Genomic DNA, 14502 nt, shown 5'->3' with positions numbered 1-14502 from the left:
TCCTCCTCCTGCCCACTCTCTTCCTCCTCATCCCATGCCTACTTTTTCTTCCTGTTTTTTTGTTTTTTGTTTTTTTAAACCCACTTAATCCTCACAAACATATGAGGAGACACTATTACTATTCCCTTTATAGAGGAATGAAATCCAGACCAGACCACTAAAGAACTCATCTAAAACCAAAAAAGCTCAAAGCTTTCATCCACTTATCAATATCTCTTCATTTCTTTTAAGTTATTGACCATTTTAATACTCGTGTTTAGAGATACTTGAAATGATCAGTTTTCTGAAATTCTCGGTGTTGGGATATTTTCCTGGAGGCGGGGAGGGAATGTTTAATGGGCTTCTCAAGTTTGGATACTTATCCTGTGGAAGGTGGGACCATCAGGTCAAGGACATTTTAGCATGCTTGTTAGGGTCCCTTAGTGCTAGAAGACAAGATCATGATTTATAAGGCTAAGACAATGAATGGGGGAGAATCAGCATGCTACTGATCTGTGCAGTTATTTCTAAGCCCAAACCACATGTGTTTCAGGAATGGTTAAAGTTCAGGGGTTAGAGACAGGAGGTGGGGAATAGAGATGACCAGACTTCACAGAGCCCTTTTGAGAATAAGGAAAGAATATAAAACAAAAACAAACCAAGAAAGAAAATTGCAAGGGCTTCCCCCAACCCCCTTCCCTGAACACACAACAGCAAACACCATTCCTTTTTCAAGGATTCCAGGGCTCGGCCTCTCCCAGAGTCCTGGGGACAGTTCTCTTCTGGATAACTTTTACTTGGAACAAAGCCTGTTGTCAACAGGAAAGGCTCTGTTTGGAATAAACCTTCATGGAGGTCAGTCGATTGAACTTTGAGTATCAGGTCATGCTGTGAGGGACACAGGGGGTCGAAGAGAATATTCTCGGCCATGGAAAAATGAGACAAGGACAGAGAGGAGGCCTGTCCCGAGGTCTTTGGTGGTCAAGGGACTTGTGTCCACTCCGGGGAAACTGATTTCTGAGTTTTGCGTGGGAGGGCCACGCTTCCGAAAAGTGCGTATGGTCTGTGCTCCCCTCCAGGGCTGTCTGCAGCTCGCCTGGGGAGGGAGGCCTTGTGCGTGAAGACGCTGGGAGAAGAGAATGGGGGACACATTGTGCCTAGACGGGGGTGACAGAAACGACAATGCGCTCCTCGCGCAAAGGCTACGCGCAAGGAGAGCGGATAAAACAGCGAGACCACGGGCCCTCGTGGAGGGGGAAGGCCGAGGGCTCAGCTCCAACTTCACGAAACGCGTTGCAGGAAGCACCCTGAAGGCTGGGCAGGGTTGGCCGGGGCCTCCCGGGGTTAATGCGGAGTCTATAATGCCCGCGGCGTCCCGGCACCCCCGTGAAGGCGTCCACGTCCACCGCGGCGAACACGCCCCGCGGCAGTCAAGGTCCTGATCGCCAGGAGTCCACAGGGCGCGGGGAGGGGAGAGGCTGGGGAAGCGGGGTCGGGGTGGGCCGGTGAATCCCCCCGCCCAAGCCTCAGGGTGTCGGGGAGGAGGGCGCTCCAGACACGCCCCTGTCCCCAGCAGGCTCCCCCCCTGCCCGGCGCTGTCCTAGAAGGCCAGACATTGGCCCGTGGCCACCTGCCAAGTGGGGCCGGGAGCCGGGACCGGGGGAAAGGGCCTCGGCGGCGGCCCGAGGGCCCTCAGAGCCTGCCGCCGCGGCCACTCCCTTAGACTCTGGCCGTGCGGGGACCGGGGGCGCTCTGCCTCCGCCTTATAAGAAGCCCTGCGCGGGGCCCGCGGCCAGGCCGGAGGCGGGCAGGGGCTCGGGCCGCGCAGGGGCGCCCCCACCGGCGGCGGCTCGGCGACATGGGCCGCTACTCGGGCAAGACGTGCCGGCTGCTCTTCATGCTGGTGCTCACCGCCGCCTTCTTCGCGGCCGAGCTGGTCTCGGGCTACGTGGGCAACTCCATCGCGCTGCTGTCCGACTCCTTCAACATGCTGTCCGACCTGATCTCGCTGTGCGTGGGGCTGGGCGCCGGCTACGTGGCGCGGCGACCCCGCGGGGGCCTGGGGGCCACCTACGGCTACGCGCGCGCCGAGGTGCTGGGCGCGCTGAGCAACGCCGTCTTCCTCACCGCGCTCTGCTTCACCATCGCCGTGGAGGCCGTGCTGCGCCTGGCGCGGCCCGAGCGCATCGACGACCCCGGGCTGGTGCTCGTCGTGGGCGCGCTGGGGCTGGCGGTCAACGTGCTGGGGCTGCTCATCTTCCAGGACTGCGCCGCCTGGCTCGCCTGCTGGGGCCCCCGCCGCCGCCCGCCGCCGCCGCCGCCGCCGCGCGAGCAGCCCCAGCCGCCCGCCCGGGGCCGCGCCCCGAGCGCCATCGGGGGCCCCCGGCGCGTGGCGGCCGCTGCAAGGCAGGACGAGCAGGGGGCGACGGTGTTCTCCAACGTAGCAGGTGCCTTTCGGTTGCATCCTCCGGACCTCGCTCAGCCTTTCCCTCCTCCCGCCCGTCCTTTCCTCCTCATCCACGCCCTCTTTTTCTTCCGGGCTGTGGCTGCTGTGGCTGCTTCTATTTTGTAAAAAAAAAAAAAAAAAAAAAAAAAAAGGAAAAGAAAAGAAAAGAAAAAAATCCCATGTCCTCTGTAGCTCGGCTTTTCTCCTGGATCTTCAGGCCTCTCCACCTCTTCCCTCCCCCTTATTCTGTCTGCTTCAGAGCCTTGATTTTCTTAAGTATAGTTATTATTGGGCAACAGATAGCACCCCCTACCCCTGGCCCCTTCATGAGGTACGGTCTGAACTTTGTTTTCTCCTTCCCGCCTCGCCCACCCTTCCGTCCTCCTGGGAGGTATGGGTTTGGAGATGGGGGTGGGATTCCACTTGCCTCTGTTTTTTGTTTTTTAAACTTCAATGGAAGTGTGAATGAAATCCAGAGGTGGGTCACAAGGCTTATGTCAAGGCCTCAATGTACTATTCTGGGTTGTGTGTGTGGAGAGGTAGGGGGGTTCTGATGAGCCGGTAGGAGTTTAAGATAACAAAACCTTTTTTTGAGTCCATTGGTTCTTTTTGTTTGTAGAACTTATACACAACACAAGGTTTCTTCTTTGAATGCAGGTGATTCTCTGAACACCCAGAATGAACCAGAGGAGACTGTGAAAAAGGAGAAAAAATCTGAAGCCCTGAATATCAGAGGTAGGATTGACTTCGGGTGGATTTGAAACCCTTGTCTGTAATGCATAAGGGCTGTGCTGTACTCTGCGTTTCTGTTTGCCTTTTAATAAGGTGTGTTAGAAAGTAGGCCAGTTGCACCAATAGACTATGACCCTAGTCTCTTGCCTAATGGCTGCATTGATTCGGAGTGACACACGAGCTGCTAATGATTTATCCTTGCTCTGCTTAGAGCCGGGCTCACGCTGCCTGCTCCAGACACTCGCAGATCAGGAGTAACGTGTTATTACTTTACTCGATTTTCCCCACTCGTGGGTATGGCCAATGCAAATGAGGTCTATTTTAATTGAATGTAATTCTGATGAAGGAGAGAAGAGAGTTGCTGGCTTCTGTCCATCGTGGCACTGCTGATTGACCCTCATGCCTCACTTATTTCTGCCAGGATTCTGCAGCTGGGGTGGGTCTCTTGGCTCTCTTGAATCTCTACTTCCGGGCCCAAAGCAGAGGGTTCTGGTGAGGCACGTGGAAGGCACGTTACTAGCATTCTCCCTGCCATGTGCTCAAGGTCACAAGCACGGGGCAAAGGTTAGTCCAGGGAGTTCGGAGGTGCATTTCTCACCAGATATCAACATTGTATACAGCACTTCTCTCTTCCAACTTCTTGGGCAGAGACTTGGCTTCCGAGTGATTCCAGAAGGGTCAGTCCCCCATCTCAACTTGGAGGATTTCAACAAAGATTATTTAACCCTTTACTTTCAGATGATTTGGGGGAAGCCTGTGATAGGGCTTAAATGGAAATAATATAAAGAAGAAGTAATCATCTGGGAGACATTTTCATTTTTGAGAGTCTCCCATCTGTTTTACAAAGTGGGACCTGCTATGCATCTACAGGGAAAGTCAGAAAGAAAAAAACAACAATGACAACAATCATGCATGAGCTCCTAAAAATTTCTATGTGAGTCACTTTTTAAATATTGAACTGCAATAGGAGAATTTCTAAAGTGCTAGCTAGCGAATCTTTTTTGAAAAGAGAGAATCTGTATTGAAAACCATTATCCTTTGTCTTTCTTCGGGTTCAGTTAAAAAAAATGTATATATAATATACACTATACACATTTTGTTATCAAATACATACTATAGAGTATATATATCACAGACTTTTCCACAGCACTTTAATTTTTCAAGGCACATTTTGTTAATTATTCATTCTCATGCTGCAGAGAAGGAGAACAAGTAAGCGAAAATTTGCTAAGAGGACTTAATAGTGGGACCAGTAGATATTGTGACCTTGTTTGGGAAGCATGATATATGAACCTGCAGCATGATCATGAAACTTGTACGATCTGGCCGATCTTTGGTCTAAAGTTGGAGCTCCTCGGTGGAACAATGCCGGGGTAAAGCCTTGCTGTACCTGGCTCAGCCCTGAGCTTCGCTGACCAGTGTGTTCTATAGCTTCCGACAGAGGTGAATAATGCAGCAGCTAAAAGTTTGGGATTTGTGCTCAAGATGCCTGGGTTTGAGATTTTGGCTCTACCATTTAAGACTCTGACTTTGGGCAAGTTTTTGGACTCCTCTAAGCCTCCAATTCCCCCATCTTTTATTTATTTTTTTTATTTTTATTTATTTATTTTTAAAGATTTTATTTATTTATTTGACAGAGAGAAATCACAAGTAGTCGGAGAGGCAGGCAGAGAGAGAGAGAGGGAAGCAGGCTCCCCGCTGAGCAGAGAGCCCGATGCGGGACTCGATCCCAGGACCCCGAGATCATGACCTGAGCCGAAGGCAGCGGCTTAACCCACTGAGCCACCCAGGCGCCCCTCCCCCATCTTTTAAATAGTATCTTCTTGAGGGGGTCGCTGTTAGATAAAGCATGTCAAGTTCTTGGGCAATGCAGAGGGAAAATGTGCTTTTGTGCCAGGCACCCTGTGGGCACAAGTCACTTGCACTTGTAAGAATCTCACCAGGTGGGAGCTGTTTTCTCTCAGGTAGTGAGCAGAATTGCTGGGCTCAGCCCCACTGTGTAAATGAAGTTGAGTGCTCCGGGCCCTGCTGTGGCTCCCAGGAGCCTCTCCATCTTTCAGGCCAAATGGGAGGCTGGCCTCCCCTTAGGTCTTGTGTCCTCATCTTGGATCCATGATTCAGAGAAGGTGCACAGAATGTTACAGCAGAAAAGGACTTAGTGGGAATAAACTCCACGTCCCCTCGTTTTGCAGATAAGGAAGCAGGGTCCTGAGAGTCTGGTGACTTCCCAAGTCACCCAGGCAACCGCAGAAGCAGAGCTGGGCTCCTCCTCCACCTCTTTCCAGTCTTGCATACTGCCTGTACTCTCCATGCAGAATGGCTTGCTTCTCCAGTGTAGACAGTCCACTGAGTGGTTACACTTTTGACCTTTAAGTCACTGTTTGAGAAAGCAGGACTATTCCCCCAGATCTGCAGGGGAGCAAATGACTGGCGGGGATTCTTGTGAATAAAAATCATTTCTGGATATACATTGGTGTTTCTCATTTCAGTGGAATAAAACAAATGCCTTCTGAGAAACACAGTCCATCTTCTGCAAAGCGCAGTGAAAGCACAATCCTTTAAAATTCTCGCCAGTTGTGGTGATTGATTTTATTTAATAAGATCAAATGCGATACATCAAAAAATGTTGCGACAGAGGGTCAGAAAGATAATTAATGTTTTGTATTTCAGGACAAATGTAAATAGATAAACCACAATCTGGACATCATTTGAAAATAAGTCTCCTTTGATGAGATGTTTCTTTCTAATCTTTTTTTTTTCCAGTAAGAAAGCTCTCTCATCCTTCCCTAACCACTTGTTAATGCCCAGAGCTGGTGTACTGTATTCCTGGTTATCAGCAAATTCAATAACACCGATGGCTCTTCCAAGGGCTGGGACCCATCAAATTTCAGCTGATGTCAAATTGCCAGTTTTTCTGAGTTTTTTGAAAAACATCTCAAGACAGGAAGTGAGGTCCAACTGTTGAGGTGTCCTGTCATTGCAATTCTACCTTGTGAGAATGATGACTAATCAGATCACTGAGCTGTCTACCAAGGGCTGATCTTCGTCTCTCAGATAATGCTGCCTGACTTACCTTTCTGAATCACAGATGTGATCCCATCAGAACCTGCTCAGAAATCTTTGCCACTTCCGGAATAAGGTCCTAACACTGCCGGCAGTCAAGGGCTTGCTGTTCCCATGTCAGCACTCCTTTCTAGACGTTTCTGCCCTGTTCTTCACCTCTTTGCTGTCCCACCTCCTCTCCTAGACCTGAGCCATCTCTCCTGTCCTCATCCCCATCTAATGCACACTCACAGTGAGGCAAAGAAGAGCTCAGCCAGGCAGATCTGGTTCAAGGTCAGCCTCTGCCTTTTACCAGCTACATGATCTTGGGCAAGTAACTTGACCTTTTTGGGCTTCAGTCTCCCTACCGATGTAGTGGAGATCACCACGACATCGCTGTGGGGTTGCGAGTGTTGCATGAGGGGTTAGAAGAGTGCAGAGGACACAGTCCACAAATCGTGCAAATTATCATTGGCGCAATCATTTCTATGCACTTACGTCTCAGTAGGCTTTCAGACATTGTTACAACAGACTCTTCAGAACTAGCCTCCGAGAGAGGTGAGACAGACGCTATTCTCATCCCCATGGTACAGAGGACGGTGCTGCTGTTCAGAGAGGTTGACTTCCTCAAGGTCCATGGTGCACAGAGACTCTCAGGGTCTATGACTTCACACTGAGTGTACTTGTCTCGCATGCTGCCTGATGCGCACATCCTCGCCTGCGGCCTCCCTTGACCTTCCTGCCTGGAATACTTTCTTTCTGAGCTCTGTCTGCTTGGAACCCCGCTGCCTATTGAGGTCCGTCCCTGCTTCAGAGTCCTGCCCAATTGCCTCATCTCTCGAGATGCCGTCCCTGAGATTGCCTGTCACAGGGAATCACCACCCCCCCATCCTGAGGTTCCTGGTGCCCTTTTCTGAGAATCCTGCCAGTGGACTCTGGACCCTGGAGGAGGATGACCAGGCCTTCTTCGTCTTTGCATGGGAGGCCAGAAAACACACTATAATATCCAGTCTCTGGAATTTGAAGGAATCAGGCTTTAAGAGGATTTTCAAACTGAAGGCCATGATAGGTTGACTCATAAAACCAATTTAGTAGAATATGATGAGCATTTAGAAAATTAACCAGAATTGAATGAAAAAGAATAGAAAATAGTAATAAGTCATGTGTTAGGATAGACTTTGTTTTTTCACGTTTCAGGGCGTGTCTCTGGGTGTGCTAGGAGGCAAAATGTGATTCTTACTGTGGATTATGGGAAAAAGAAGTTTGAAAGCTATTTTATGTAATTATGAGGGGCTAGCAGGGAGCTTTCTTAGGAGGAAAACATGAAATGGGAATCTAGGGTGTCTACGAGGCAGGGTGCACAGTGGTTTTTTACGCAGACTTGTATCCCCACTCGAACCCTTTCTGGTTCTGTGATCTTGGATAAGTTACTCAGCTACTCCATGCCTCGGTTCCCTCATTTGTAAAATGGAGAGGGTAACCGCTTCAGAGAGTCTTAATATATAAGGACATGGGACACACTTACAACAACATCTGATGCATGTTTGTTAACTGGCAACACAATTATTTTTATTACGTAAAAGACAGAAGTCACTCTATGTCATGGGAGTTATGGCCGACCAACCAGAAAATACTGTTTCGTTGAGTGCCTGCATTGTGTGCTTCTGGTGCTAAAATATAAACACAAGAAATGCAGAACATGGCCCTTGTCTTCACGTCACTTAGCGACTAATGGAGGAAACCAGGCTGTCAAGCAGGAAACAGAGGATGAAAGTGGTCTCAGGCGGTGAAACTGATGTCAAGTGCAAATAGGGAATACTTGGTTTTTGTATTTTTATAGTACTACCGGGTACTTCCCTGGAGAGGGTCCAAGCTTCGATCTTCATGTTTCCCTGGAGGAACAAGGAATATAGACCAGCTCTTGGGAATTTCTCTTTGTGGCTCAGAACAAGGGCTGGGGAGTAAAAAAAGCTTTTCCAGAGGTGGGGTGTGGGAAAGGGGGCACAGAATTCGAAAATGGAATTGTTTAATCTATTTATTAAATCAGGATCCTGTTCTAACAACTAAACACTCTGCCAGAAGGGAAAGGAAAGATACTTTGTATTTCTGTATTATTTGGGGGTGGGAGGAAGTTTGCCACAAATTGTATTTAGTATGTTTACAGAATGCTGTTTCACCTCTGATGCTACTCAGCTACGCAGAATCCTAAAAGTATTGCCAAAAAGAAGCATTCGTCCAATTAAACCATCTTCCAAGTGAGACTGTTTGGTTGTAGCCACAAGTGAGTTACGAGGATTTAGGATTCAACCCAGTCGATCTGTGGGATCCCTGGAGAGACAAAACGAGCCTTTCTTAATCTATACGCTTTCTTCTAGAGCAGTGTTCTGGAACTTTCATGTGAGTTTCGGGCCCCTGTGGTCTTGTTAAAAGTGTAGACTCGGATTCCATAGCCTCTGACATGGGGCCTGAGATTCTGCATCTCTCACCAGCTTCTGGGGTGGCTGATGCTGCCAGTCCACACACCAGACTGACTAGCAGGGGTCTGATGTCTTCTGCAGAAAAAAAAAAAAAAAAAAAAAAACCAAACCAAACCAACCAAACAAAAAAAACCTAGTATTTATATTTTTAAGAATTCTTCTGACAAAGTTTTCACCTAAATCCCAGTTTAGTCTGTGTGTCGCATACAACTGGACACCCAGATCTTCTGTGTTAGATGGCATATTTTTTGTATCATAATTAAAACATTGAAGGTTGGTTCCCTCAGCTAAATAATCGTGACGTTATTATCTCTTAAATTTTAATTTAATTTTATTTTGACAAATGGTTCTTAATTCAGTGGCAGTGTTGCTGGAGACCCTTCTTTTTTTTTTTTTTTTTTAAGACTTTTATTTATTTATTTATTTGACAGAGAGCACAAGTAAGCAGAGCAGCAGGCAGAGGGAGAGGGAGAAGCAGACTCTCCGCTGAGCAGGGAGCCCGATGTGGGGCTTGATCTAAGGATGCTAGGATCAGGACCTGAGCTGAAGGCAGATGCTTAACTGACTGAGCCACCCGGGCACCCCTGGAGACCCTTCTTAAGGACCTTTCAAACGAGATCCAGTTTAAATGACTGGGGCTAAGTGAGGAAAATGCAAAGGCACGTAGGAAAGGGGGAAAATGGATCAAGGAAGAGGGAAGACAAGAAATAACAAGAACCACTCTCTCTCTCATTTTTTTTTTTAAGATTTTGTTTATTTATTTGACAGAGAGAGAGTGAGCACAAGCAGGGGGAACAGCAGACAGAGAGACAGAGGGAGGGGGAGAAGCAGGCTCCCCGCTGAGCAGGGAGCCCGATGTGGGGCTCCATCCCAGGACTCTGGGATCATGACCTGAGCCAAAGCCAAACGCTTAATGGACTGAGCCATCCGGATGCGCCAAGAACCTCTCTCTTGATAAGTCTTAGTTCCTTCTCCTCTTCAAAATGCTTAAAACCATTTAAATCACAGATACATGTCTGAAAGAATAAGAAGCCATTTGCACAACCTCTGTTTAGCAGTTCGGTGCCTTCTGACGAGTGGCAGGCAGACGTGGTGAGGTACCGTGAACAGACAGTGGCTTTCTCCACCGGGGTCCGCAGCTCGAATCTTCCTAGGCTATTATGCATTCTCTGGGTCCTGGGATGCTGGCCTAGGGATTTGTTTTCTGCAAAGTAGCGGACTTTTTTTTTTTTTTCCATTTGAATCCATACTGTTCTTCTAACCAAAAAGAAAACAAATAGCAACTGGTCTTCTTAGACTTGGCAACCCAGGTCACGGAGCGCCCCATGGCTCCCAAATGTGGATCTGTGCTTGAGAGGTCTTTCTTCCTTCCCAACAGGTGTGCTTTTGCACGTGATGGGCGATGCCCTGGGGTCAGTGGTCGTGGTGGTCGCGGCCATCATATTCTATGTGCGTCCCCTGCCCCCTGAGGACCCGTGTAACTGGCAGTGCTACATCGACCCCAGCCTGACTATCTTCATGGTCATTATCATTTTGTCATCTGCCTTCCCGCTCATCAAGGAGACTGCTGCCATTCTGCTGCAGATGGTCCCCAAAGGCCTGAACATGGAAGAGCTGAGTGAGTCACGTGGTCCTTATCTAGAACCATGCATGCCTAATGCTCCCTGGGTTCAAAGGGCTGGTGTTATTTCACAGCAGTGTTTATGTATCTTGAAATACTGTAAATCACCTGGCCACAGAGACATCTATCATATGTTTGGTAGCCTAGTAAGATGACTCACAGCTCCAAGAACCAAAGGTCCTTTGCAACCCATGACTCTCTGACTCGGCCACAGATTTTTGAGAATAGAGTGTTGGGCAGAACCTGCTCCTTGGGTCCTACCTTCACGTCAGAGATTGATTTTAAGTCCGGTAAGTTACCCTACCAAGAACTTGATTTTTATTCTCCTTATTCTGAAAACAGGAATCATTCATTTGCATTTGGGATCCTGCTTTCTAGTGAGCTGGTTTTATATGGGCATGTAAGTCACCGTGTCTCTTGTGACACCCTGTTTAAATTTAAACATGAAATTAAAACAGGACTGTGTTTTAAATTCAGATCATTCATGGCCTCCTTCGGTAATGAAACCTCTTTGCTGGGCTCAAAGAGAAGGTCAATCTCCCACCTTAGTTATGTGCGTCTGAGCATACGTAGGGTAGAGACTTGGCTGAGCTGCCAACTGGGGATGATCCCAATGCTGGTGAGAAGCTGAATGTGCTTCTTTATTTCTAGTGTTTCTACTGTGAGGGAGAGCCTGGCCCACTGTGGGGCTCAAAGTTGGAAGACCTTAACTTCATGACAGATCCCCGACAGGAGGTTTGAATGGGTCTTAATCCATCGTATGGCCATGGCTAGGCCTTCCCCTGGGAGGGCGTGATTTATGATGGTCACTGTTGGTTTGAGCCCGGCCAGCCCCGTTTAGGAGCATGCATTGGGACCCTTCTCGGGCCATTGCCAACAGCCCATGCTTCTCCTAGTCTTTCCCCCTGGATGTTCTTTTTGCCTTCTGGAACCTCCTCTTGGGCAGCACTGCTTTATAGTCTCAGGGCCACTTAGGTGGTCAGCTCTCCAGCTGCTTTACCGTGCGGAGTCCCAACAACCAGCCTTCATTTCCTGCAACCTGCTATCCACCCAGTCCGGCAGGCAGAGGAGGAGGACGGTGGGGAAGGAGATACCTAGGAGCAGACACGCAGCACTGTCTCTCCCTTCCAGGAACTTGTTTTCCAGTTGAAGAAACAAGATAAGCATATCAAAGCAATTTGTGATAGATAATGGCTTATATTGCCTTTTAACCAAGTTATCTATATTTAAAAACATTTAAAAAATAGATGGTAAGAACAGGAGCAACCCTTCTATGGGACTATTATACTATATGCTGGCCATGTTCTAAGTGCTTTACTTATATTCACTCGTTTTAATTCTGCAAGTAAACCTGTGGGGTACTATCGTTATTATTCCCGACTTACAGATACGGAGACTGAGGCCCTGCGGGCTAGCTAAATTACCCAAGGCCGTGTCTGAACTGGGATTCAGACTCTGGCTATCTTACAGGGTCTTTGCTCCTAATCACTATTCCACATCACCTCTCTAAAGACATGCTTGTTTGGGAAAGTATGGAAAATATAGAAGACTTAAATAAAAATACAGAAGTCTCGGAATCTTGCCACCCATAAATTACCTCTTTTAATATTTTTTTTAAAAGATTTTATTTATTCATTTTGACAGACACAGATCACAAGTAGGCAGAGATGCAGGCAGAGAGAGAGGGGGAAGCAGGCCCCCTGCTGAGCAGAGAGCCCGACTCGGGGCTCCATCCCAGGACCCTGAGATCATGACCTGAGCTGAAGGCAGAGGCCTTAACCCACTGAGCCACCCAGGCGCCCCCTCTTTTAATATTTTTGAATCATTCAATGAAACAAGCTTTTAGCTGCATAAAATTTTTGTGTGTGTATATACACTGATGTTTGCTTAAAAAAAAAAAAGATTGTGCTGTATATATAGTAAAACTACTTGATTTTTTTCACTTATAGATACCTTATATACTTCTCCTCATATCCTTAAATATGCAACTTACTTGTTAATGGCTGTAATCATATTCTGTTATATATAATTGATTTAACTATTTCCTTATTTCTGTTTTTTCATTAATATAAAAAACACTGCCCAAACCATTTTTATAAATGAATGTTTGGGTGTTTCCCTATAGGTTAAATTCTGAGTACTAGATATGCTGGTAAAAGTTTTCCATTCATATTGCCAAGTTTCCTCTTTCAAAAAGACACCCTATTTCATACTCCAGGTACAGCCCGTCAGGGTGTCCATTCCCTTGTAAACTCACCAACCCTGGGAATTTTTTTGTATGTTGTTAAATTTCCTTTCTTGAATTGCCTTTTATGGGTTCATGATAGATGTATAGGGACTCAGAGAGGACGGAGAAGATTATGGGAAAATGTACCCCTATATTGGGGCGCCTGGGTGGCTCAGTGGGTTAAGCCTCTCCCTTCGGCTCAGGTCATGATCTCAGGGTCCTGGGATGGAGCCCCACACCATGCTCTCTGCTCGGCAGGGAGCCTGCTTCCCCCTCTCTCTCTGCCTGCCTCTGCCTACTTGTGATCTCTCTATCTCAAATAAATAAATAAAATCTTTAAAAAAAAAAAGTACCCATATAGATACAGCTCTTTTTCTTCCCATTGTTATAAATACATCATTTTGGTGAGAATGCCTTCAGGGACCGTGTCCCTTCCGTAGAGGTACCTTGTTTCCAGTAGCCCCCGCTAACTGTCTGCTCTTCCTTCTTGTAGTGAGCCAGCTCTCAGCTGTGCCGGGGATTAGCAGCATACATGAAGTGCACATCTGGGAACTTATAAGTGGAAAGATCATTGCCACACTGCACATCAAGTATCAGAAGGACAGGGGCTATCAGGACGCCAGTAGGAAAATTCGAGAGATCTTTCACAGTGCGGGAATCCACAATGTGACCATCCAGTTTGAGCAGGTGGACTTGAAGGACCCTGTGGAACAGAAGGACCTGCTGTTGCTCTGCAGCTCCCCCTGCATCTCTAAAGGCTGTGAGAAGCAGCTGTGCTGCCCTCCAGGGGCCCTACCCCTGGCCCATGTCAACGGCTGCGCAGAACACAATGGCTGTCCCCCTCTTGACACAACTCTGAGTGATAGCTTCGCTAGGCAAGAAACAACAGAAGTGGTTATCGAAGTATCTTCGGACAACTGTCTGAGTGACCATGGACAAGCTCTTAGCAAAACTCAGGAGGACCAACATTATGTCAACAGCACACATTTTTAATCTGGTCACCACATAAACAGACTGTATAGACGAGGTATTCTGGCTGGTGGAAAGACCTGTGTGGGCTGTATCAAATCTGCGGTGTGCTCGCTCTGTGTTCAACGAGGGGCTGGTTGTTTGGGATGTTAATTGCATGTATCTGTTAATTTCTGTGTGACTGAGAACTTTACGTTGTCCCCGGTGTCTCAGGCTGCTCTTCAACAAACTCACTGTTTTAGTTTGAACATTTATTTTAAGAAGCAAACTGTGCTCATATCTGTGTCAGGGACGTTGAAGGCTGGGACTCTAAGGCTGTGGACACGGGATTCAAAGCAGTTCCTGTTTTATTTCCACTTTCTAAGGTACAACACAATACATGTAACTTGTAGCTGACTCAGGTGAGCTCATAACCAAGTACACCGAAAAAGCTTAAGAATCGTGATAGCTATTTTTTTTTTTCATTCCACTAGAAGATCACAAAAAAAGGAAAGTTGGATAGTCCTATCACTGCGGAAATTTTTTTGACTCATTTTTGAATAAATGAAAAGTGAATGTCTATTAGAGTAAAAAATATTCTCAGAACATTAGAGGAAGTGGAGTTTATTAGGGGAAGACAGGAAGAAAATCCGTTGACTACCTCTTCATTTTGTGAGACGGAGGGAGACTAATGTTTACTTTCCGCTGTGAAATGAATTATAGCTGCAGGGTGCTGGAGATGTTTAATGCATAAAATACCTTTTTTTCCACTTGGAAGTGTGGGAATATTTCCACTTTCTAAGGTACAACACAATACATGTATCTTGTCTTGCAGAATCAGTCCACTGGGACTGTTCTCATTTATTGCATAATGGCTCACTTTTCCTTTGGGTCTTTTTTTTTTTTTTTTTTAATAGGATCACACTTATAAGTATAGCATTTACCAGGAGAACATGGGTATTCCTGAGATAGAAGACTATATGACACTGAGTATTCATTCCTGCCAAAAAAAAAAAAAAAAAAAAAAAAA

General features: G+C 47.0%; 1 protein-coding gene across 2 annotated transcripts in view; it reads left to right on the top strand.

The window, feature by feature from the left end:
• The window catches only part of SLC30A10 (solute carrier family 30 member 10), a 38975-nt gene extending 24473 nt beyond the window's left edge, over positions 1-14502 (top strand). The window contains exons 1-4 of one of the 2 annotated variants that reach the window (XM_032318873.1): positions 1763-2426; positions 3083-3160; positions 10055-10294; positions 13018-14502. In XM_032318873.1, coding sequence (XP_032174764.1) covers positions 1838-2426; positions 3083-3160; positions 10055-10294; positions 13018-13517 — 1407 coding nt within the window. In that variant the 5' untranslated portion in view covers positions 1763-1837 and the 3' untranslated portion in view covers positions 13518-14502. Of the gene's footprint in view, positions 1-1762; positions 2427-3082; positions 3161-10054; positions 10295-13017 lie in introns of those variants that run through there. The other variant, XM_032318874.1, reaches the window with a different exon arrangement.

Source organism: Mustela erminea, chromosome 17 (assembly GCF_009829155.1).
Source record: "Mustela erminea isolate mMusErm1 chromosome 17, mMusErm1.Pri, whole genome shotgun sequence".
Taxonomy (NCBI): Eukaryota; Metazoa; Chordata; class Mammalia; order Carnivora; family Mustelidae; genus Mustela; species Mustela erminea.
Note: the sequence above shows the minus strand (reverse complement) of the source record. Positions and strands in the feature narration are given on the sequence as shown.